At 44.4% G+C, this 23,757-nt stretch overlaps 1 protein-coding gene across 2 annotated transcripts; it reads right to left on the minus strand.

Moving 5' to 3' along the window:
- Positions 1-860: 860 nt before the first annotated feature.
- On the minus strand, positions 861-22,870 carry LOC115199159 (transcription factor E2F7). Of its 2 annotated transcripts, XM_029761775.1 has the most exons (13): positions 22,601-22,870; positions 21,907-21,999; positions 16,996-17,286; positions 16,449-16,608; positions 14,875-15,123; positions 13,412-13,570; positions 11,418-11,555; positions 10,777-10,944; positions 10,025-10,112; positions 8,484-8,853; positions 4,664-4,865; positions 3,937-4,244; positions 861-2,940 (listed from the first exon to the last, which is right to left on the minus strand). In XM_029761775.1, the coding sequence occupies exons 2-13, from the start codon at positions 21,997-21,999 to the stop codon at positions 2,785-2,787; spliced, it is 2,382 nt and encodes a 793-aa protein (XP_029617635.1). In that variant the 5' UTR covers positions 22,601-22,870; the 3' UTR covers positions 861-2,784. The 2 variants fall into 2 exon arrangements, with proteins under 2 accessions (XP_029617635.1, XP_029617636.1); XM_029761776.1 differs by lacking the exon at positions 861-2,940 and having other exon boundaries at positions 4,159-4,244; positions 4,664-4,863.
- Positions 22,871-23,757: the final 887 nt, after the last annotated feature.

The following is a 23,757-nucleotide window of genomic DNA, read 5'->3' on the forward strand; positions in this document are numbered from 1 at the left end:
GAGATGAGATCCTCAGACCCCTTGTGAGACCATATGCTGGTCCTGGGTTCCTCCTAATGCAAGACAATGCTAGACCTCATGTGGCTGGAGTGTGTCAGCAGTTCCTGCAAGAGGAAGGCATTGATGCTATGGACTGGCCTGCCCGTTCCCCAGACCTGAATCCAATTGAGCACATCTGGGACATCATGTCTCGCTCCATCCACCAACGCCACGTTGCACCACAGACTGTCCAGGAGTTGGCGGATGCTTTAGTCCAGGTCTGGGAGGAGATCCCTCAGGAGACCATCCGCCACCTCATCAGGAGCATGCCCAGGTCCTACAGGCACGTGGAGGCCACACACACTACTGAGCCTCATTTTGACTTGTTTTAAGGACATTACATCAAAGTTGGATCAGCCTGTAGTGTGGCTTTCCACTTTAATTTTGAGTGTGACTCCAAATCCAGACCTCCATGGGTTGATAAATTGGATTTCCATTGATTATTTTTGTGTAATTTTGTTGTCAGCACATTCAACTATGTAAAGAAAAAAGTATTTAATAAGATTATTTCTTTCATTCAGATCTAGGATGTGTTGTTTAAGAGTTCCCTTTTTTTTTTTAGCAGTATATATATATGGGAGCACACCGTTTCTTTATGAGTGATCTACTGCCATCTATTGGTCAGTTCCTTCAATGGCAGCCAAGTGCCAGTGCCTTATTCACTATATTGTGTAGTACAACAACCTGTGGCTAAATATGTTGTAATTTGACAAAACGAAGTGTCATTGCTCAGAGCTAGATGTACAACACTAGATTTACCTGTGAGAAATACGAGTTGCTCATATCACTTGCATTTCTATGAAGACAACACAAAACGCAGCTGGACATTTTCACTTTTTTATTACAAAGGTTGTGGATGTCTAGAGAAAGAAACTGTTTGTCCCATAACATACATACAGCTAGTAGTAAGCACCGTGAAAATAACAACGTGTTGTAATGTTACAAAAGGTTTCCTACAAAGCAGCGGACAGAACTACAGAAACTAGCAGTGCAATTATTATTTTATGATAAGAAGCAGCATTAAATTAAACATTTCAAGGTTTTGAAGTAATAATTAAAAACATATGAATACAATATACAAAAATAATTACTAGTTAAAAAAAGATTTCTGTACATGAACAACATCTACAGCAGTGGAGGCTGTTGAGGGGAGGACGGCTCATAATAATGGCAGGAACGGAGTAAAAGGAATGGCAACAAACACCTGGAAACCATGTGTGTGGAAACCATTTGATACTATTCCACTGATTCCGCTCCAGTCATTACCATGAGCCCGTCCTCCTTAATTAAGGTGCCACCAACCTCCGGTGTTCTACAGTTCAAGTAGATGATCAGCACCCTTTGGTGTAATGTAACTTTTCCTCAATTACTCCCCCAAATATTCCAGAGGCCAAACTCTAATGCACGTCATTTAATGCATTAAATACAGTACTTTGATATTTCACTCTAGTCTCCAGTATATACCGCTGGATAACTAAGTAATTCAAGTATCTCGTAACATCATCAAATCATTTCACATTTCGTTTTCACCTTGCATGCGGTGGCGTAAGCACATTGACAGAGAGCTATGCTGGTATTTGGTGTCATCCTTAAAGCCCAACAATTGTAAACCTGTAAACCATATTAGTGTTGTAAAAATACATAACCCTTTGGAGTGGCCAAGATGCCAGTCTTTGTACCAAAAACCCTGGCAGCCATTTTGTAGGCCTTAAGCTCACCAATGTGTTGCTGTGACTGCTTAAAGGAAAACTCCACCCAAAACATTTTTGGACTACATCAACAATGGACTAATGAAACACATAGCAAAAGATAGTTTTTGGGTGAAGTTTCCTTTAAGTTAAGACCTAATTTGCACAGTGAAAACCAGTGTTTTTAAACCTCTCAGAGCCAGGTCAGTTACACGCTAGAAGTGCAACCGAGAAGCCGTAAACATATCGATATCTCTTCCACATCGTGACTTATTACCAACACCAGTTTCTGAAATGTGTCATCATGGGAAACCTTTCCACAGATATCATTCACCTGATCAACTGCTTTCCCTTTCCTACGGATCCCTACGGAGCCAGCGAAACTCTCAAAAATCAGACGTATATCCTTAAATACTTAGTGCTAAAAGTGGAGTATCATCATCAGAATTGTTACTCAACAGTCCCAATACTCAACAGATATATTAGCTAATATATAAATAACGTTGGGATATGATAAAGTCATGGGTGGAGCGATTACCAAGTAGCTCAATCTTTCTATGGAAGATGGACTACAAAAATAAATATGAGTGGTACGTAACTCCCACCACAGGAGGGCACTAAAACAAAACACTGCTTCCCTGAGTCCTCTGATACTTATCGGTGTCCTACAGTCCAATCATTAGAAACTCGAGGGTGAAGTTTCCCCTACGATCAGCTTCCCCCAGTCCTAACCTTAACCATTAGTGGGGAAAATGCAAACTGGCCCAAAATCAGTCTAGGGGCAACTTCCCCCTACATGATGAGGCACTTAAAGGAGGTATCGTATAGACTAGCATTCATTCACTAGTAATAAGGCGAAGCACCAGTGGTATGAAAGCAACAGTTAGGTCATACAGAAAAGATACCCTGAGAGTCAGTGCGTGGGGAGTAAAGCCAAAGCTAGCGCAGTCAGAGCACGTTTAGCCGGAGAGCAACGTTTGTCCATTCCTCTCGGGCCACTAGGCAGCCTTTCAGGTTATAACTAACAGCCACGCCCACTCTAAAGGTCCCCAGACTTCTAATTGGTCAGTGGTTGGCCGATGTCCAGCCTCCTCTGGGCGGAGCCTCGTCGGCGGGCCACGGGGTTTGTGGTGGCCGTTCCCAGGGTCCCCGGCGTCTGGAAGAAGGCCTTGGAGCCACCGCCAGCTGTCGCCTCCTTGGGAGTCTGTGGTGTCTGTGGAGGAGAGACAAGAGTGAGGCCCTGAAACCACACAGTTTAAGGAACGCTGCATCTGCCGAGCATCTCACTCCAGATGAATAATCAACTCTGGCAGTAGAGTATCACTGTGACAGTATTCCATCTACCCCTCACCCCTCTTCCAAATACCAGCCTTATAAAATACCACTCAATTCAATTCTAAGAAACAACGTTTTCCAGCGAAGGATACATTTCAGCTTGAACGGGGCCACTGCGAAACACAGCTATGCATTTCTAAGCAGAGCAAGAGAACAACCTCAATTTGGAAACGGACCACTTGTATCAGTCTTCATTCCATCAATGTTAGGAGAGGGAGTGCATAGCAGGAATGGGAGACCGTGTACATGGCTGATTCCTTTGTTACGGATGTACACGTTGGCTCGTCCAATCATTAATAATGTCCCTTCGTTTGGCGCCGAAAGTCTAACGAGGGAGTCTGTGTCCCAAATGGTACCCTATTCCCTACAAAATGCACTACTTTAGACAAAAGTCCTATGGGCTCTGGTCAAAAGTAGTGAGTTATAGCTATAGGGAATCCAAGTTGGGATGCACCCGGAGTCTGAGAAGTGTCTATTCGAGGCACAGAGCGACGACGTCATCAGAGCGACGACGTCATCAGAGCTATGTTGGGGAGTTTAATTGTCTTTTAACGACCAAAAGATTCATGAACTCTACCGAGGTGGAAAAAGCTATATTTTCCTTTTCGGGGATAATCTTTTTAAAGCAAACAAAAACTGAACTACTGTGGAGTAGTTAAACAGGATAAACGTAGCTTGACGGTGGCATTTCCAGTGTTTGTCTGCTACACAAAAGTTCATACATCATGTGACTGGATTTAACTGCTTTCCAAATATAATCTGACCCATGTGAAGTGGTTAAGGCACTGTCTGTCTGTCGGTCTTCCTGCCTGCCTGTCTTCCTGCCTGCCTGCCTGTCTTCCTGCCTGCCTGCCTGTCTTCCTGCCTGTCTCACCTGTGTCTCTGTCTGGATGAAGGACTCTGGACTGGAGAACAGCCTGTGCTGCTCTGGACAGGAGAGGGCCGGCGCCACTGCCACCCCACTGAACTCCGGGGCCACGGCGTAGGGCCCGGCGGATCCCATCACGAAGCAGGCAGGGGACATCATGGCGGACATGTTGAAATTGAGATTGGCATCGCCCCTGTTGGCCATGCGCAGGTAGGGGGAGAGGGTGGAGGAGGACACGAGGACATAGGGCAGGGTGCCAGCAGGTAGAGTCAGGCCGCCTGTCGTCTGACCAGCAGAGAGGAGGAAGTTGAGACCTGGAGGGGAGAGGGGCGAGTGAGGATGAGTCATCTGTGAAAAATGGCACCCTATTCCCTATTTAGTGCACTAGGAGGGGGAGTGGACATCGCTTCAACCAACAGGAGACGAGGTGCAGCCAGAAATCAGAAGAACATCTAGAAAAATAGGTGTGATCATCACTCACAATGCTTTTATCCTCAAAAGACTAGAAATCCCTACATGTGACTGAGGTCACTACGTTAAGGACACTGCTCCTAAGTAGACCTTACAACAAGTCTATCAGCACTACCTGTACAGTCCAATATCCATCCTGGCACAGAGTCGAAGGTCATGTTTCAGACACGCATACAACAAAATGATGGTAGTGTGGATAATGAGAGACATTAACTGAGCAACACTGACTGACTGGCACCGAGTTGTTTTTAACATAGCATACCTGCAGAGTTAGGCACATAGAGGTAGTGTGAAGGCTGGACCAGGTTGTTGTGGGGGCTCGGTCTGCCCACCTCCCCGTCTCTGAGGACTCTCAATGGGGCCTCTTCCCTGGCTAGTCCCCCTGGGTGCCCTAGGGAGCTGGTCCTTAGGCTGGTGGTCATCTGCAAGCTGTTTCCCTCCACACTCCTTCCCTCCACACTCCTCTAGGAAAAGAAAAACAAGGGACATGTTGAGAGGAGTAGGGTGAAGTTTCCCCTAGACACTGATCTTGGGTCAGTTTTGTATTTTCCCCACTAATAATTAAGGTTAGAATTGAGGGAGGGGAAGCTGATCCTAGAAATGTACCTACACTCTTAGAAAAAAGGGTTACAAAAGGGTTCTTCAGCGGTCCCCATAGGAGAACCCTTTTTGGTTCCCGGTAGAACCCTTTTTTTGTTCTCGTTAGAACCCTTTTTGGTTCCCGGTAGAACTCTCTGTACGGGTATAGCCCGCAGAACCCTATAAGGTTCTAGATGGCACCTTTTTTCCAAAGAGTAGGGAAACTTCCCCCTGGAGCCTGATGCGTGTGAAAAGGAAGATCAAATCAAACTTTATTTGTCACATGCGTCGAGTACAACAAGTGTAGACCTTACTGTCAAATGCTTACTTACAAGCCCTTAACCAACAGTGCAGTTCAAGAAGAAGAATAAAATAACAATAACGAGGCTATATACAGGGGGTCCCGGTTCCCTAGTCAATGTCCGGGGGTACAGGTTAGTCCAGGTCATTTGTACATGTAGGTGGGGGTGAAGTGACTATGCATAGATAATAAACAGCAAGTAGCAGCAGCGTACAAAAGGGGGGGGGGTCAATGTAAATAGTCCTGTGGCCATTTGATTAATTGTTGAGCAGTCTTATGGCTTGGGGGTAGAAGCTGTTAAGAAGCCTTTTGGTCTTATACTTGGCGCTCCGGTACAGCTTGCTGTGCGGTAGCAGAGAAAACAGTCTATGACTTGGGTGACTGGAGTCTCTGACAATTTTTGGGGCTTTCCTCTGACACCGCCAAGTATATAGGTTCTGGATGGCAGGAAGCTTGGCCCCAGTGATATACTGGGCCGTACACACTACCCTCTGTAGCGCCTTACGGTCAGATGCCGAGCAGTTGCCATACCAGGCGGTGATGCAACCGGTCAGGATGCTCTCGATGGTGCAGCTGTAGAACTTTTTGAGGATCTGGGGACCCATGCCAAATCTTTTCAGTCTCCTGAGGAGGAAAAGGTGTTCACGACTGTCTTGGTGTGTTCGGACCATGATAGTTTGTTGGTGACGTGGACACCAAGGCACTTGAAGCTCTTGACCCACTACACTACAGTTAATGGGGGCCTGTTCGGCCCGCCTTTTCCTGTAGTCCACGATCAGCTCCTATTCTTCAGTTTTTAATATGACCCTCCCACAGCCCAATGCTGCAGCGCTCCCTGGTGCATCCCATAATTCATTTACGATGAGCTTTGATCATATTTCCTTCTCAAATAATGAGCCATGAAATTGCATGGCTCATCTACAAAAATAATATCTCTGTTTTGCTAATTTTTCAAGCATAAGTAATGTGAAATGCTATGCTTACTCTGCAGAGGATGTTGTGACTGCTTCAGGTGAATGTACTAGACTTACTGGTAGGTAAGAAATACTGTGTGGATTTGAGCACACCTACCATGACTTCTCTAGCTCCTCAATTTGAATAGAAGTGAGAGGCTGAGATTAATAGTCTGGGGTTTTGTACAAATATCCCATACATCACCAAAACGATAATGCCATTGTGTTTAATTACAACTTGGAATATTTTATCCTAGTCAGTGAGCATGCAGTGATTCAGATTTTAATTCAATGCTTCGCTTTCGGGAATCATTAACCAGATTTTCTGCATTTTCTGAATTAAATCACAGAATGTATGATGATGAAATATACTGAAATAATGTTGTCCTCTACTACTTCAATGTCTTCATACTGTCCTCTACTACTTCAATGTCTTCATACTGTCCTCTACTACTTCAATGTCTTCATACTGTCCTCTACTACTTCAATGTCTTCATATCATACTGTCCTCTACTACTTCAATGTCTTCATACTGTCCTCTACTACTTCAATGTCTTCATACTGTCCTCTACTACTTCAATGTCTTCATATCATACTGTCCTCTACTACTTCAATGTCTTCATATCATAATGTCCTCTACTACTTCAATGTCTTCATACTGTCCTCTACTACTTCAATGTCTTCATATCATACTGTCCTCTACTACTTCAATGTCTTCATATCATAATGTCCTCTACTACTTCAATGTCTTCATATCATAATGTCCTCTACTACTTCAATGTCTTCATATCATACTGTCCTCTACTACTTCAATGTCTTCATATCATAATGTCCTCTATTACTTCAATGTCTTCATATCATCATCAGAAGCTCTCGATTCTAATCAATCAGTATAATGTTGCTAAGCAACTTTGGAGGAAACATCTTTTCATTATGAAGAGATCTCTGAACATAAACAGCACATTCTTCTGAGTTATGTCTTTCACCTTCACATGTAATGAACCTCACAAAATCATGGGCTGCCTCTCAAATGGCACCCTATTCCCTATATAGTGCACTACTTTTGGTCAGGGCCCATAGGGAACAGGGTGTCATTTGGGACACAGCCGTGGAGGAAAATGAAACTCCCCTCCTTGGAGAAAACATTACCGAACGTAAACAAACAATTTGGTAATCCACCCCCTCACAAGATCAGGACTAAGTCCCAAGTGGCACCCTATTCCCTAAATGCCCTGGTCTAAAGTAGTGCACTATATAGCAAATAGGGTGCCATATAGGAAGCGACACAGATACTTCCAGTACACATGTTGAATGAAACCAACAGAGAACAAGGTTATGTACTGTGACTGTGATCGTTAGAGTGGGTCTAACTGGAGTGTCCAGGCAGACAGGCAGTTCTATGTGTGTGTGTGTGACTTCCCAGCAGTCGTATCAGTGTGTGAGTCACTCTTATAAATAACAAAAGGGCATCATTGGGAAGCTCATTATTAACAATGCATAAAGAGTGTACTGGTCACCTTGGAAACCAAGCAGCGTTATTAAGACTGAGGGTTCTATTCAATCAGATCTGCTTTATGTGACATTGGCATAGAGATTGTTTTGGTGGTGTCTGAGGTGGAACTGCGTTAGAGCTGTCAAATCCACAAGCAGCTCACGTCATTATACCTAAAGCGGACATTGCCATTGGCTGCACGGAGTCGCATTATGAGAATCCCATGCAGCCACGTTTACAAGATTGAACACTGATAGAACTCCTCATTATGTCTATGTAGCCTACACTTTCTCCTTCTGAACTTTAACGTGAGTGGGACGGTGTGGCGGCTCACCGATTTGCCAGCTCCAACGCAGTTCCACCTCCGACACCGCCAAAACATCAGCTATGAGGGTGTCCACTATCGCCGGTTAACGCTTGATCTGATTGAATCTGGGCCTGAGACGTTACAGTATGAAGCGTCACTCAAATCACCACGCTTCTAATTAAAAGGGGAAGTTTAGTTTTTCACAACTTTCAGGGTGATGAACCCTCTATCGTTATGTAGTAAAACACTGAACTTCCCCTTTAAATATGGATCATACATTACTGTGATTAGTCTAGCAGGAGGAGGATGATCTACAGTGATCTAAGGTCAGAGTTGATCCTAGGTACAGTGTGGAAATATGGACACCGACTACTTGAAGCGTGTCAGGCTTATGGTCAATCAGAGATCCACAGTACATCTGTGGATTTCACGTTTTCTCCACAAACTCACCTTTTCAGATAGCTCCGTCTCAGGCGACTCCCTCTTCTCTTCCACTCCTCCATCCTTCTTCCTCTTCCCCAGGATGCTCTCTCTGGACCCTGACCCCGGTGACCTTTGAACTTCCGGGGTCAAGCGGTCAAGCCCATCCTGCGCCGCCGGACCTCCGTACAGCATGACCACCGAGGCCTGGGACAGGCTGGGTAGATAGGCCATGTGGTGGGGACGGGGGGAGAATGCTGGGGGTTGTGGGGACAGGGGTCCCACGTATGAACCCTCTGGGTGGACGGGCACAGCCAGGGGGGCTAGGCCCGGGGAGCAGAACAGGGAGTTGCCGTCACTGTGGGTGGGGCTCTGAAGTCTGCCGCTGGGGTGGGAGACACTGCAAAGACAGAGAGGAACCAACTTAGACATATGTTTCTGTCATTCTCTCCAAGCAAATGCTCTGTAGCAGGGCTGTCAAATTCATTTCCTGGAGGGGCCGAGTATCTGCAGGTCTTCGCTCCAATGAATGATATGAATTAGTTAGGAACTCTCTAGGTCTTAATCGGACATGGTCCTCTAAGAACTGAGTTTCACACCCCTGCATTATACTGTTTATAAAAAAAGACGGGACATTAGAATGTAGAAACATATAGTAGTAAAATCCTTAAATTATATTTTTTGCCAGAAACACAAGACAGTGGTGACGGTGCATTAGCCAGACAAGATTTCAATTGTAAAAAATACAACAACAAAAAAACTCCCTTTCAGCAGTTTGGAACCAGCAACCTTTACTCGACTCCTCCCCTCCTCCCCCCCACTCCAAAAACAGTTAGAGCAGCAACAGCCTTGAGACGGCTGTGGCTTGGGCACCGGTGAAATAGCCACCACATCCCTAGTAGAAATGGTCAGAAACCGAGAGGACCAGGAGACACTGCAGCCAACTCATGTAAAACATGTCAAACCCAGCCTAAACAAACACCAGGGTAAGAGTAAAAACTCAAAGCCAACCATTACGAAAACCACCTTTTAGAAATGAAATGAACTGTGAGACGTGGACCAATAACAGTTTGCGGAGAGTTTCAGCCAGGCCTATTAACAACTCCAAGTCGGAGCCTCTGGGGCTGGTCATTTACACGCATCACTTCCTCTAAGGGCCCAGTTTCCTGTTCCTGAGCTCCAACTAAATCACCACATAGGACGTGTCTCAAATGGCCTCCTATTCACTATATAGTGCACTACTTTTGACCAGGGCACATAGGGCTCCCATAGGGCTCTGGTCAAAAGTATTTTATTCACATGGCAGCCCTGTAGTATTCCAGTGGACCTGATGTGTCATTACATTCAACCAACAAGCTAGTCCTTGGCAACCGGCTGGCCATCAGTGTAATAGATCATGAAATGCAACACAGAAGTTGAAGATTGTTTGCAGTAAATCTAAGGTTATTACCACTGGATGGCGTATGAAAAGTGATGGCGTGATTAGGAACAAGATTCGTAGCAGCCTGGGGGGGTTTGGTGTGTGTGTGTGTGAGTGTGAGTGAGCCTCCTTCCGTGTGTGTTCTACTTACCCTGTAACAGTGGTTCCAAACTGCAGCCGGCACACCGCGCTGTTGCTCACACACCTTCTGGAATAGTCCACTGACTGGGGAAGCAGACCTGGACAGAACCGAGGAAGACGTGAGTTAATTACATTTATAAGTATTACTTTATTTGAATGGTCCCAAATAGACGTTTGGTAGATGTTCAGCTAACTAGCTGCTTGCCCTAACCTAACCTAAGTCTGAACCCTACCTGTAACCCTAACCTAACCTAAGTCTGAACCCTACCTGTAACCCTAACCTAACCTAAGTCTGAACCCTACCTGTAACCCTAACCTAACCTAAGTCTGAACCCTACCTGTAACCCTAACCTAACCTAAGTCTGAACCCTACCTGTAACCCTAACCTAACCTAAGTCTGAACCCTACCTGTAACCCTAACCTAACCTAAGTCTGAACCCTACCTGTAACCCCAACCTAATCTAAGTCTGAACCCGACCTGTAACCCTAACCTAACCCTGAACCCGACCTGTAACCCTAACCTTATCCTAAGTCTGAACCCTACCTGTAACCCTAACCTAACCTAAGTCTGAACCCTACCTGTAACCCTAACCTAACCTAAGTCTGAACCCGACCTGTAACCCTAACCTAAGTCTGAACCCGACCTGTAACCCTAGCATATCAACAGATTAGTAGTTGGTTGACAGTTGACAGCTATGTGCTCTAACCCACTGAGTCATTGGGAACCAGTTGTGATGTGAGCCGTCTGTCCTGACTCCTTACCCGTGACCTCTCTGCGTGGGCTGCTGGGCGCCGAGTTGACGCGGCGTTGGTTGGCCACGGAGGTGGGCACCACACTGAAGGAGGCATGGCGTGCCAGCTTCTGTTTCCTGCCGCCCGGAAGAGCGATGGCCTCCGGAAGAGCGATGGCCGCCACAGCCTCAGAGTCCTCTGTTGAAAAACAGAATGGTCAGTGAGTTCTGTGTGTCAGTAGGAGTAGGGTGAAGTTTCCCCTAGACACTGATCTTGGGTCAGTTTAACATTTTCCACACTAATAGTTAAGGCTAGGATAGGATAGGAGGAGAGGAAGCTGATCCTAGATCTGTGCCTAGGAGAAATTCATCCCAGAGCGTGTTAGTCTTGGTCAGTAGACAGGTTAATGATTAGTTTTAGTAGTAGTGAAGAGTTCCATTATAAATGTATAATGAATCCATTTCCATTTACTGTAATATTGTTTAATAGATAGTCTCCCTATGAAGTACTGAGCTGATGCCCTTCTGAACCAATATGGGAGTGATGTTATTTGTTTTACCACCGAGGACCACTGTGAAAGGTGTTTTAATGAATGCTTTTAAGTGCTGTCCTCTGGGGATCCAAATCTGGCTGTATTATTCACTACCCAAATCATTTCAATTCAATCTTACCACGGCTGCTGTGGAAGTCTGCCGGGCCGATCCATTTGAACGCAGGCTTCCTCCCCCTCTCCTCCCGGACGTGGACCTTCTTGATCAATCCCAGACTCGTCAGGACGTTGGCGATGTCATACAGCCGCCGAACCTTAGCTGAAGACAGATTCTAATCAGATGAATCATTTTGATCTAACACCACAGTAAAAAGGCCAATGGGAGGGATGTCTGGGTGTATCTGTGGTGTACAGTGACGTTGCCCCTAGACGCTGATCTTGGGTCAGTTTTGCATCTTCCCCACTAATGTTTAAGGTTAGGATTATTAGAGGGGAAGTTGATCCTAGGCCTGTACTAGGGGAAACTCAACCTGCAGCTATTGGGTGGACAGGTTGTGATCATTACACTCAGTAAGATATTGGAGGGTATTGCGAGTAGACAAATATGGGAGAACATGGAAAATAATGATCTGATTACAGCCAATCAGCATGCTTATCGCAAAAACCATTCCACTACCACTGCATTGGTTGACATGACTGACCAGTGGCTCAATGCTATGGATAATGGCAAGTTTGTGGGTGTACTATTTTTAGATTTCAGTGCAGCATTTGATTTAGTGGATCATGAAATAAATTTACAAAATTAATGCATTATGGTTTTAAGGAGGTAGCATTGAATTGGGTACAGTCATATCTAACTGACAGGAAACAGTCCACCTATATCAATGGTTCATTTTCTTCCCCTCGTGTGTTAAACTGTGGAATACCTCAGGGCAGCTGCCTTGGGCCACTTCTTTATTTAATATATACCTTAACTGAACATCAAGCTACTATATTTGCAGATGATACTACAATTTATGCAGCAAGACAATCGGTTCAACAGGTACAGCAAGCTTTACAAGGAGATTTGGAGAATATCAGGGAGTGGGTTTGCCAGAACAAACTTGTTTTAAACACCAAGAAAACCAAAGTTATGTTGGTCTATTCCACTAGGAAAATGCCAAAACAGCATGGGATACAATTAAGTATGGGAGGAGTACAAATTGAAGAAGTGGCAGAAACCAAACTATTAGGAGTGCAGCTAGACAACTGCTTATCATGGTCATCTCAAATAACTCATCTATGTAAAAAAAAATATTAAAACAGCATGCATAATCAGAAGGATAGCTAAATATTTATCAGGAAAAATTCTTATGCAAATAACACAAGCTTTAATTGAGAGTCAGGTGAACTACTGTTCTGTGGTCTGGGGAAATGCATCATTAAGTGAAGTTAGGAGGCTGCAGATTGCACAGAATAAAGCAGCAAGGATTGTTTTACGGTGGAGGTATGGTTCTTCTGTTGCAGTCATGCCCAATGTTCTTGGTTGGTCATCAATCGACAAGATAATTGAAAAAAACATGCTTATTTTATTTCATAATATACATCATTTAAAACGGCCAAGTACAATTCACAACGGTAATCAGTTGGTAAGAGACAGACATTCAGTAAATACTAGGAATAGATTGTCCACCATCTATGCGTTATCCAGACAGAAAAGAGAAATAGGCAAAACAACATTTTGATTTAGAGCAATAAAGAAATGGAATAAATTAACTGAGTAAACTAGAAACCTTTCAATATATAAATTGAAACATTATTTTAAAACGATTTAAATATAATACACAGAAATGTTGTGGGATTACAGTAGATGAAGAATCAATATTTTTTAGATTGAGTATTTATTGGTTCATTATGTTAGTATATTATGTATGTTTGTAATAGTGTGTTATATGTGAAAATGTGTTCGTATACAAATTGTATTTTAATGTTCAAGGACTCTTGGAAGATTAGTCCAAATGGGGACTAAAAGAGATCCAAATAAAATCAAATCAAAGGGAAGAAATTGACAAACAGGTAGGGCCTACCTGGACTTGATGTTGTGTCAGAGGCTCTTTGACTGCACGGCAAAACCTTCAAGATCCCTATGAGCTCTGGTCAAAAGTCGTGCACTATGTAGGTAAATAGGCTGCTTACTTTTGTACTTGCTGTGGCTGGCGGGGTCCTGGCTTTCCTCGATGAGGATTTTGGCGGCCACGTCCAGAGTGACCGTCTGGGTCCTGGACACCAGGAAGAGCATGACAAACTTCTGACTCATGATGCGTAGGGACTTGTCTTTCCTCGTGCTGGCGGCCGCTGCAAACAGACAAGCAGAACAAAGCTAAAGGGAATACTGGGTCCTATTCACTAAGTGGCAAACGGAAGAAAATGGACAGAAACAGGGAGGGAACTACCTGAACTTGTTTTCGCTTTTCCGTTGCAAAACGTTTTTCGATGGTGTGCAGTAATGAATAGGATGTTGCAGTGGCTTGTATGGTCTAGTGCCTAGGGCTGCCGACAGCAGTTACATACCAGTGTCAGCATGGGTTTGAATCTGACCTACAGCATGTCACACGCTCCTCCTATAATAATAATAATAATACTTTATGGTCCATGTTACAGAGAACGATGGAAATTTGATTCAAGACCTGAGTTACCTGTCAAACAGGCGGTCTTGTCAAACAGAACCATAAAACGAACGACAACGTTCCTTATTCAGAGAGAGAAAGTGACTCTGCCCTCCTCTCCCTGGGGGTGACACCAAAGGGACACTTTATGACGGGAAGTGGCAGGCCTAGTGTTCTGCAGGAGGGGACGCCAGATCCCTGGCAACCACTGCCTCTCTAGGGAACAGTAGCTTTGGATTCTGTTAGCTAGCTACATGCAGCTACCTAATTAGCCACGTTGAAACACACAGCCCAGCGTCATCCGGGTTTGGCCGGGGTAGCCGTCATTGTAAATAATAATTTGTTCTTAACTAACTTGCCTAGTTAAATAAAGGTTAAATAAATGTTTTTAATAATTTGCCTTTAAGCCCAAGTCAGTGAAAGCATTCCTCATCGTCATGGAGACGAGGGTAGGGGGCAGGGCCTCACGGGTTTATCAAGGCTGATGGGATTCTTTGTGTTACTGTGTGTGATGACCAAGCGCTCCTCGTCAATGTGATGGATCACTAATACAACTGGGAGATGACAGCAGAGGAATGGCGACAGAAGCGAAGCTTGTCGGCTGAGCTTCTGATGTGGCACATATTAACTAGTAATCTCCAAACACCCGCTGAAGTTAATTAACCAGACTGTTTGACTAATAACGACACAGGGTAGAAGTGATCCGTTACCTGTTGTGAGAAGCCCCCCCAATCCTAACCTCAACCATTAACCATCCAAACAAATCCAAACTTAAGTTGCACACGGAGCATTGAAGGCACTCCAAATCTCCCATTGACATACATGCATAATTGACACCAAACTTCTAGCTTCAGTCACACATCCCAAATTATAATTCAACCCTGTGTCCATCAGCCGCCCCTGATGTAGCAATCGCAGATTGTCCCTTTAGGACAACGTAAAACTAACCCAAGGTCAGCGTCTAGGGGCAATTTCCCCCTACTCTGCTCTCACCACAGCTGGAGTCTCCTTCCCCTCCCTCCTCTGGGGTGTGTGTGGTGGCTCCCTCTCTGTGACCGCCCTCCCCGGCCTGCTCCATGTGCATGTGGTAGCGCTGCTGCCTGCCCATCCCCTGCAGCTCGGCCAGGGTGGACCCCAGGCGGCGCCGCCCGTACCACACGTACTGGTTCTTAGCCACGCGCCCCACGATCATCAGAGACTCCAGGACGTTTACGATGTCGTAGATCCGCCGCCGCTCCACCCCTAAAGACAGACAGACACCGGGGACAGGTCAGACAGGGGTCAGCAACATGATTTCAGTGTTCTGTTATGTGAGCTGATTATCGAACAAAGCTCTAACTAAGGTACCTCAACAGGATTTAATGATGCAGTAGATCATGTCTGGCTGCATCTTGACTTTCCTCATAGTCTCAGACATTACTTGGTTTATACTACAACCTGGTGCTATTCTGGAAGGTACAGTGGTTTATACTACAACCTGGTGCTATTCTGGAAGGTGCAGTGGTTTATACTACAACCTGGTGCTATTCTGGAAGGTGCAGTGGTTTATACTACAACCTGGTGCTATTCTGGAAGGTGCAGTGGTTTATACTACAACCTGGTGCTATTCTGGAAGGTACAGTGGTTTATACTACAACCTGGTGCTATTCTGGAAGGTACAGTGGTTTATACTACAACCTGGTGCTATTCTGGAAGGTACAGTGGTTTATACTACAACCTGGTGCTATTCTGGAAGGTACAGTGGTTTATACTACAACCTGGTGCTATTCTGGAAGGTACAGTGGTTTATACTACAACCTGGTGCTATTCTGGAAGGTACAGTGGTTTATACTACAACCTGGTGCTATTCTGGAAGGTACAGTGGTTTATACTACAACCTGGTGCTATTCTGGAAGGTACAGTGGTTTATACTACAACCTGGTGCTATTCTGGAAGGTGCAGTGGTTTATACTACAACCTGGTGCTATTCTGGAAGGTACAGTGGTTTATACTACAACCTGGTGCTATTCTGGAAGGTACAGTGGTTTATACTACAACCTGGTGCTATTCTGGAAGGTGCAGTGGTTTATACTACAACCTGGTGCTATTCTGGAAGGTACAGTGGGATACGAGGACTCTGCGTGAAGGTATCCATAGCAACCGTTTCCAAAATCCAATAGTGCGTGATATTTCACATAGCTAATGTAATATCCGTTTTATGAGCTATTTCCATTATTGTCTTCCTTTCTGTGCGGTTACCAATTATGGCAGCCTCCCTGAGCCGGGTCGTGTTCATTAGTCATAAAACGGAAGACAGCGGGTCATTTGTAGCTGAGTTGAGAGAGCATGATGCTTATAACACAAGGGTAGTGGGATCGATTCTCGGTACTGCCCATATGTATAATAATGTCAGCACGCATGACTAAGTTGCTTCAGATAAAAGCGTCTGCTAAATGGCATTTATTATTTAACGGACTGAAACAGGGAGGGACTGTTGAAACATTTGCAAAACATTTTACATCGCTTGCCCTGATGAACATGACCCAGGTGTAGCTGTAATCTCCCTCTCTGGATTCATTGGCTCTTACCCAGGCTTGTAGACACCTCATCCAATGAGATACTGATGGTGTCAGAGGTTGGATAGTCCGGATACAGGGCCAGGAACTTCTGGCACAGCAGGCCCAGGCTCTTCTGCTTCCTGCTGGGCTTCCTTTCCCCCTCTTCCTCCTCCTCGTCCACCACATCAAACTGATCAGAGAGACAAAGCATTGTCAAGAAAGTAATTGAGTCTAGAATTGTAAGAATTTACTACAGCATGATACTTTTAAGATTTCAGCATCTATAAATCCATTAGTTAGAGGATGATAATAAAATCCAACAGTAGGATGATAATGTCACTGTATATTCAAGATAACATATCAGCAGTTTCTGGCATAACCTTCGCTAACCTCAATCCATACAAATTACCCATAACACAATACTAAATGCTTGCCCAAAGGCGGCCATCACCATCAATTCAGTATAGGAGGTCAGTGACAGTGTCCCAAATGGCATCCTATTCCCTATACAGGTGACTAGTGTTGACCAGAGCCAGGGTGCCATTTGGGGTGCAGTTGGTGAGTGGTCAAAGGGTACCTGGCACGGGCCATCCACCTCCTCCACTGCTCTCTCATTCTCAATGGGCCTAAACAGCACCTTCTTCATTTCTCTGTCGCGGATGTCAGGGCTGGCAGCACTGATGAGCATCCTGAGGTTGGCAGTGGGGGTCCAGGGGTCCGCATGGGGAGGTGCCCCCCGCTCAGAAGGCTTAACAGGGGTGCTATGGAGGTGTTCCGGGGTGGGAGGCTTACTGCCATACAGCAGCATGGTGGCAGTGGTGTCCATCTTGTGAGGGATGGTTCTTCTTCGCTCTACACATCTGTTCTCCTGTGAAGGAGCACAATGTTATGAACTTTGATTAAGTGGGGCGGAGTGATATGAAATGTGGTGCATTTGTAGACGGATCTACTTATTATAAATAACGTAAGCATAACTATCGACGGTTTTTACTTTTTAATTACCGTTTATTACACACACACACACACACACTCCCCCCCTCGCTCAACTTTTTTCATTCAACTTTTTCCACCCCGGACGCTTTATCTGGACATGGTTCTACAGGACCTCCACCAGCCGAAGCTAAGTAGTAACATTAACATGATGCCCTCTAATTGCAGTCGATGTACTCATAATATACAGGACAACAATCGCCTTATGGTGATGATAGTCGTGCTGCAAGCCCAACTTCAGACGCAATCGTTGGGCAAGGGTAATGTCAGTGTAGGAAAGGATGAAACAGCGTCTGTGTCACCAATAAGTACAGATAGTAACGTTAGTATAAATCCCCTCGCACGGTCCCCGCAGCCGGACAATTTTCTCATGGCTTCTGGAAGGAAATGCTGTAGGAATGCTCAACCGGTGTCGCTCATTCAGCCAACAGAAACTTTCAACCAGTTCTCCCCAGGGCTCTAACTCCTGTAGCTCCACAATGAGATGGGGTGCAGGCCAGGCAGCAGGCTGTTAGCCAGCCTGCCAGCTTAGTGGAGTCTGCCACCAGCACAGTCAGTGTATTCAGCTCAGCTATCCCCATTGAGACTGTGTCTGTGCCTTGATCTAGGTTGGGCAAAACTAAACGTGGCGGTGTTCGCCTTAGCAATCTCACTGGAATAAAGACATCCTCCGTTCCTGTCATTATTGAAAAAGATTGTGATATCTCACATCTCAAAATAGGGTTACTTAATGTTAGATCCCTCACTTCCAAGGCAGTTATAATCAATGAACTAATCACTGATCATAATCTTGATGTGATTGGCCTGACTGAAACATGGCTTAAGCCTGATGAATTTACTGTGTTAAATGAGGCCTCTCCTCCTGGTTACACTAGTGACCATATCCCTGCGCATCCCGCAAAGGCGGAGGTTTTGCTAACATTTACGATAGCAAATTTCAATTTACAAAAAAAAACCTCAAAAAAATGAGTTTTCGTCCTTTGAGCTTCTAGTCATGAAATCTATGCAGCCTACTCAATCACTTTTTACAGCTACTGTTTATAGGCCTCCTGGGCCATATACAGCGTTCCTCACTGAGTTCCTATCGGACCTTGTAATCACGGCAGATAATATTAACATTTTTGGTGACTTTAATATTCGCATGGAAAAGCCCACAGACCCACTCCAAAAGGCTTTCGGAGCCATCATCGACTCAATGGGTTTTGTCCAACATGTCTCCGGACCTACTCACTGCCACATTCATACTCTGGACCTAGTGGAATAAATATTGTGGATCTTAATGTTTTTCCTCATAATCCTGGACTATCGGACCACCATTTTATTACGTTTGCAATCGTAACAAATAATATGCTCAGACCCCAACCAAGGATCATCAAAAGCCGTGCTATAAACTCTCAGACAACCAAAAGATTCCTAGATGCTCTTCCAGGCTCCCTCCACCTACCCAAGGACGTCAGAGTATAAAAATCGGTTAACCACCTAACTGAGGAACTAAATGTAATCTTGCGTAATACCCTAGATGCTGTCGCACCCCTAAAAACAAAAAACATGTCATAAGAAACTAGCTCCCTGGTATACTGAAAATACCTGAGCCCTGAAGCAAGCTTCCAGAAAATTGTAACCGAAATGGCGCTACACCAAACTGGAAGTCTTCCGAGTCTTCCTAGTCTTCCGACTCCCTCACTGCTGCTCGATCATCCTATTTTTACAACTTAATTGAGGAGAAGAACAATCCCACAAAAATATTTAATACTGTCGCAAAGCTAACTAAAAAGCAGCATTCCCCAAGAGAGGATGGCTTTCACTTCAGCAGTGATAATTTCATGAACTTCTTTGACAAAAAGATAATGATCATTAGAAAGCAAATTATGGACTTTAAATCTGTGTATTTCTCCAAAGCTCAGTTGTCCTGAGTCTGCACACCAAACTCACTAAAAGTGGCAGTAAGAAAGCCTCTCATGAAAAAGCCAAACCTTGACCCAGAAAATATAAAAAACTAAAATCGTCTTATATCGAATCTCCCATTCCTCTCTCAAATTTAAGAAAACGCTGTTGCACAGCGACTCACTGCCTTCCTGAAGACAGACAATGTATACGAAACACTTCAGTCTGGTTTCATACCCCCTCATAGCACTGAGACTGCACTCGTGAAGGTGGTAAATGACCTTTTAATGGCGTCAGACCAAGGCTCTGCATCTGTCCTCGTGCTCCTAGACCTTAGTGCTGCTTTTGATACCATCGATCACCATTCTTTTGGAGAGATTTGGAAACCAAATTGGTCTACAAGGACAAGTTCTGGCCTGGTTTAGATCTTATCTGTTGGAAAGATATCAGTTGGTCTATGTGGATGGTTTGTCTTCTGACAAATCAACTGTAAATTTCGGTGTTCCTCAAGGTTCTGTTTTAGGACCACTATTGTTTTCACTACATATTTTACCTCTTGGTGATGTAATTCGGAAACATAATGTTAACTTTCACTGCTATGCGGACGATACACAGCTGTACATTTTGATGAAACATGGTGAAGCCCCAAAATTGCCCTCTCTGGAAGCCTTTGTTTCAGACATAAAGAAGTGGATGGTGGCAAATGTTTTACTTTTAAACTCGGACAAAACAGAGATGCTAGTTCTAGGTCACAATTAACAAATAGATCTTCTGTTGGTTCTGACAATTAATCTTGATGGTTGTACAGTCATCTCAAATAAAACTGAAGGACCTCGGTGTTACTCTGGACCCTGATTTCTCTTTTGATGAACATATCAAGAATATTTCAAGGACAGCTTTCTTCCATCTACGTAACATTGCAAAAATCCGAAACTTTCAGTCCAGAAAGGATGCAGAAAAATGTATCCATGCTTTTGTCAGTTCTAGATTAAGACTACTGCAATGCTCTACTTTCCAGCTACCCGGATAAAGCACTACATAAACTTCAGTTAGTGCTAAGCACGGCTGCTAGAATCTTGACTAGAACCAATTTTTAAAAATCATATTACTCCAGTGCTAGCCTCTCTACACTGGCTTCCTTTTAAGGCTAGGGCTGATTTCAAGGTTTTACTGCTAACCTACAAAGCATTACATGGGCTTGCTCCTACCTATCTTTCCGACGTGGTCCTGCCGTACATACCTACACGTACGCTACAGTCACAAGACACAGGCCTCCTTACTGTCCCTAGAATTTCTAAGCAAACAGCTGGAGGCCGGGCTTTCTCCTATAGAGCAACATTTTTATGGAATGGTCTGCCTACCCATGTGAGAGACGCAGACTCGGTCTCGACCTTTAAGTCTTTATTGAAGACTCATCTGTTCAGTAGGTCCTATGATTGAGTGTAGTCTGGCCCAGGGGTGTGAAGGTGAACGGAAAGGCTGGAGCAACGAACCACCCTTGCTGTCTCTGCCTGGCCGGTTCCTCTCTCGCCACTAGGATTCTCTGCCTTTAACCCTATTACAGGGGCTGAGTCACTGGCTTACTGGTGCTCTTCCATGCCGTCCCTAGGAAGGGTGCGTCACTTGAGTCACTGACGTGATCTCCCTGTCCGGGTTGGAGATCTTCGTGGGCTATACTCTGCCTTGTCTCAGGGTAGTAGGTTGAAGACATCCCTCTAGTGGTGTGGGGGCTGTGCCTTGGCAAAGTGGGTGGGGTTATATCCTGTTATAGTCTGTTATCTGGAGTATTTCTCATGTCTTATCCAGTGCCCTATGTGAATTTAAGTATGCTCCCTCTAATTCTGCCTCTCTTTTTCTCTCTCTCTTCTCTCGGAGGACCTGAGCCCTAGAACCATGCCTCAGGACTACCTGGCCTGATGACTCCTTGCTGTCTCCAGTCCACCTGGTCATGCTGCTGCTCCACTTTCAACTGTTATTCCTGCGGCTATGGAACCCTGACCAGTTCACCGGACGTGCTACCTTGTCCCAGACCTGCTGTTTTGGACTCTCTCTCTACCGCACCTGCTGTCTCTAACTCTGAATGATTGGCTATGAAAAGCCAACTGACATTTACTCCTGAGGTGATGATCTGTTGCACCCTCGACAACCACTGATTATTATTATCTGACCCTGCTGGTCTTCTATGAACCTTTGAACATCTTGGCCATGTTCTGTTATAATCTCCACCCGGCACAGCCAGAAGAGGACTGGCCACCCCTCATAGCCTGGTTCCTCTCTAGGTTTCTTCCTAGGTTCTGGCCTAGGGAGTTTTTCCTAGCCACCGTGCTTCTACATCTACATTGCTTACTGTTTGGGGTTTTAGGCTGGGTTTCTGTACAGCACTTTGTGACATCGGCTGATGTAAAAAAGGGATTTATAAATCAATTTGATTGATCGATTTAGTTCATGTGAGAAAGAATCTTATTTCAAGACACTCCAGGCATGTCATATAACGGTGCCACAAATTCACAAAAGGAGGAATTGACTCTGAAGATTGTTTCTGAGTGTCTCTTCAATAAGGAATAATAAATAATAAGGAATTGAAGGGTTCATTTGACTTGGAATCAAAACATACCTTCTGATCATTTCTGCCTCCAACTTCCTCCATGTCTACTTTGCTCTTTTTTGGACTTGTGAGATCTCTCAAAGCTAGACATTCAACTTCCATCTGAAAAACAATTTGCCATAACATATTCATTTGTCTATGAACTGTGCAGAAAGGTCATTATTTAGTTTCATACAGTTATATTTCAGCCACTACTTTGCTATAGCCAAATGCAGCAAATAGATCGATCTATTACAGGGCCATAAGATACCAGTGGTCAGAAGATTTTGGCGCAAAGACCTTAGCCCACCTAACGTTAGCTGATGACTCCAGCTAGCTAACAATCTAGTATCACATATAATTCTGACACGTTCAATAGTGAATATTGCTACTGTAAAGTCCTGATGGCAAGACGAATACACAATAAATAGCTAAATTGTAGCTATAGTACACAATGGAAACACTTTGCAAAAAAGGATGCAATCTTGGGAAGTATTTTCTTGGGGAAAATTGAGTATTAATACTGATCCATTCAACGTGACACTTAGCTAGCTAAAAGCTAACAGGTTGCAAGACAAATAGTATATACATTGTTAATCAATAAACAAAACATATTTGTCTATTTACTTAATACATAAATACCTAACTACATTATTTACCTGCTGGCTGTCATCTAACTTACTGTAACTAGGCTAGCTAATGTTAGTGATTATTATTTACTCACCTTCTTCAGCGTTTCCTACGTAACGTAAGAATATAAAGTTGTCAATTCCAACGTACAGTATCTCCAATTGCACAGACTTACTGGTGGTACGTTGTTTAACTCAAATCAACATAACTTTCATTTCTTAAATAAGCGGGCTTTCTTCTAATATCCAGCTGTAAAGCTTCTCCTGTCCCGCTAAAGTTACTTGTGTTGGAATTGCATTACTGAACAGGAATAGCTCCAACCAAAAACACCCGCTAAAGCATTTTTTTCTGGCGCTCTCATGCGTTTCACTCAGTCGAGCCAATCAGCATCTAGATGTTGTGACGCGTACAATTGATTTATCCAATAGGCAAGGGGCAACAACCACGCCTCTAAAGATTTCTTGGCGGGGCAGTTCGCGCGGTCTTCACTGGGAGTCGTGCTGTTCAGCTTGACTGCTGCTGTTCATGGTGTTTGAGTGGCATAGCCGCACACTTAGAAACCCTATTAATAACCTTAATCACAGAGGCCTTGTTGTTGCATGTATTGACTATGGACCCACTGCGGTTCCCTCTAATTAGCTTGCATGGTTCAGGGAAACAGATGGGACAGAAGTGGGTGGCGCTCACTCTACCTGTGACACCGCGCGAAAAGTTGTAACGTGAGGAGCCCAATACCCAGGGTCCCGCCCTCAGGCTTTCCCTCTCCCTCAGCCGGTTATCACATCATCCCCGCCCAATATTTCAGGACGGTTTACTTTGAAAAATGTAGGTTTACAAAAATACAATATAATTCATATTCTTGATTTATTTGCAAAAAAAAAATGTTTTTCAGATACATGGGATTGGATATTTAATGTATTAGCAATTATTGAATTGTAAATGTAAACAGTGCAAAATTAGCAATGGAGAACAATTGGCTATTGATTGGTCCTGGTTGCCTATGCTATATCTCTGCTTTCAGAGAGATAGCATCTTCCCAGAGCACCTGAAACCCTGCCTCTTCAAAGAGTATTTTAAATAATCCCCCTCCTAAACCTCACCCCGTGCCCCACACATTTTTGTTCTGAAGCAACACTTGCTCTTGAACCCCCCCCCCACCTTCTAGCTCTGGCTTTGCTTATAGCTACTTTACTGAGGGAAAGTGTACTTACTATGGCTGTGATATGTGGTTGTCCCACCTAGCTATCTTAA

Source organism: Salmo trutta, chromosome 8, assembly GCF_901001165.1.
Source record: "Salmo trutta chromosome 8, fSalTru1.1, whole genome shotgun sequence".
Classification (NCBI taxonomy): Eukaryota; Metazoa; Chordata; class Actinopteri; order Salmoniformes; family Salmonidae; genus Salmo; species Salmo trutta.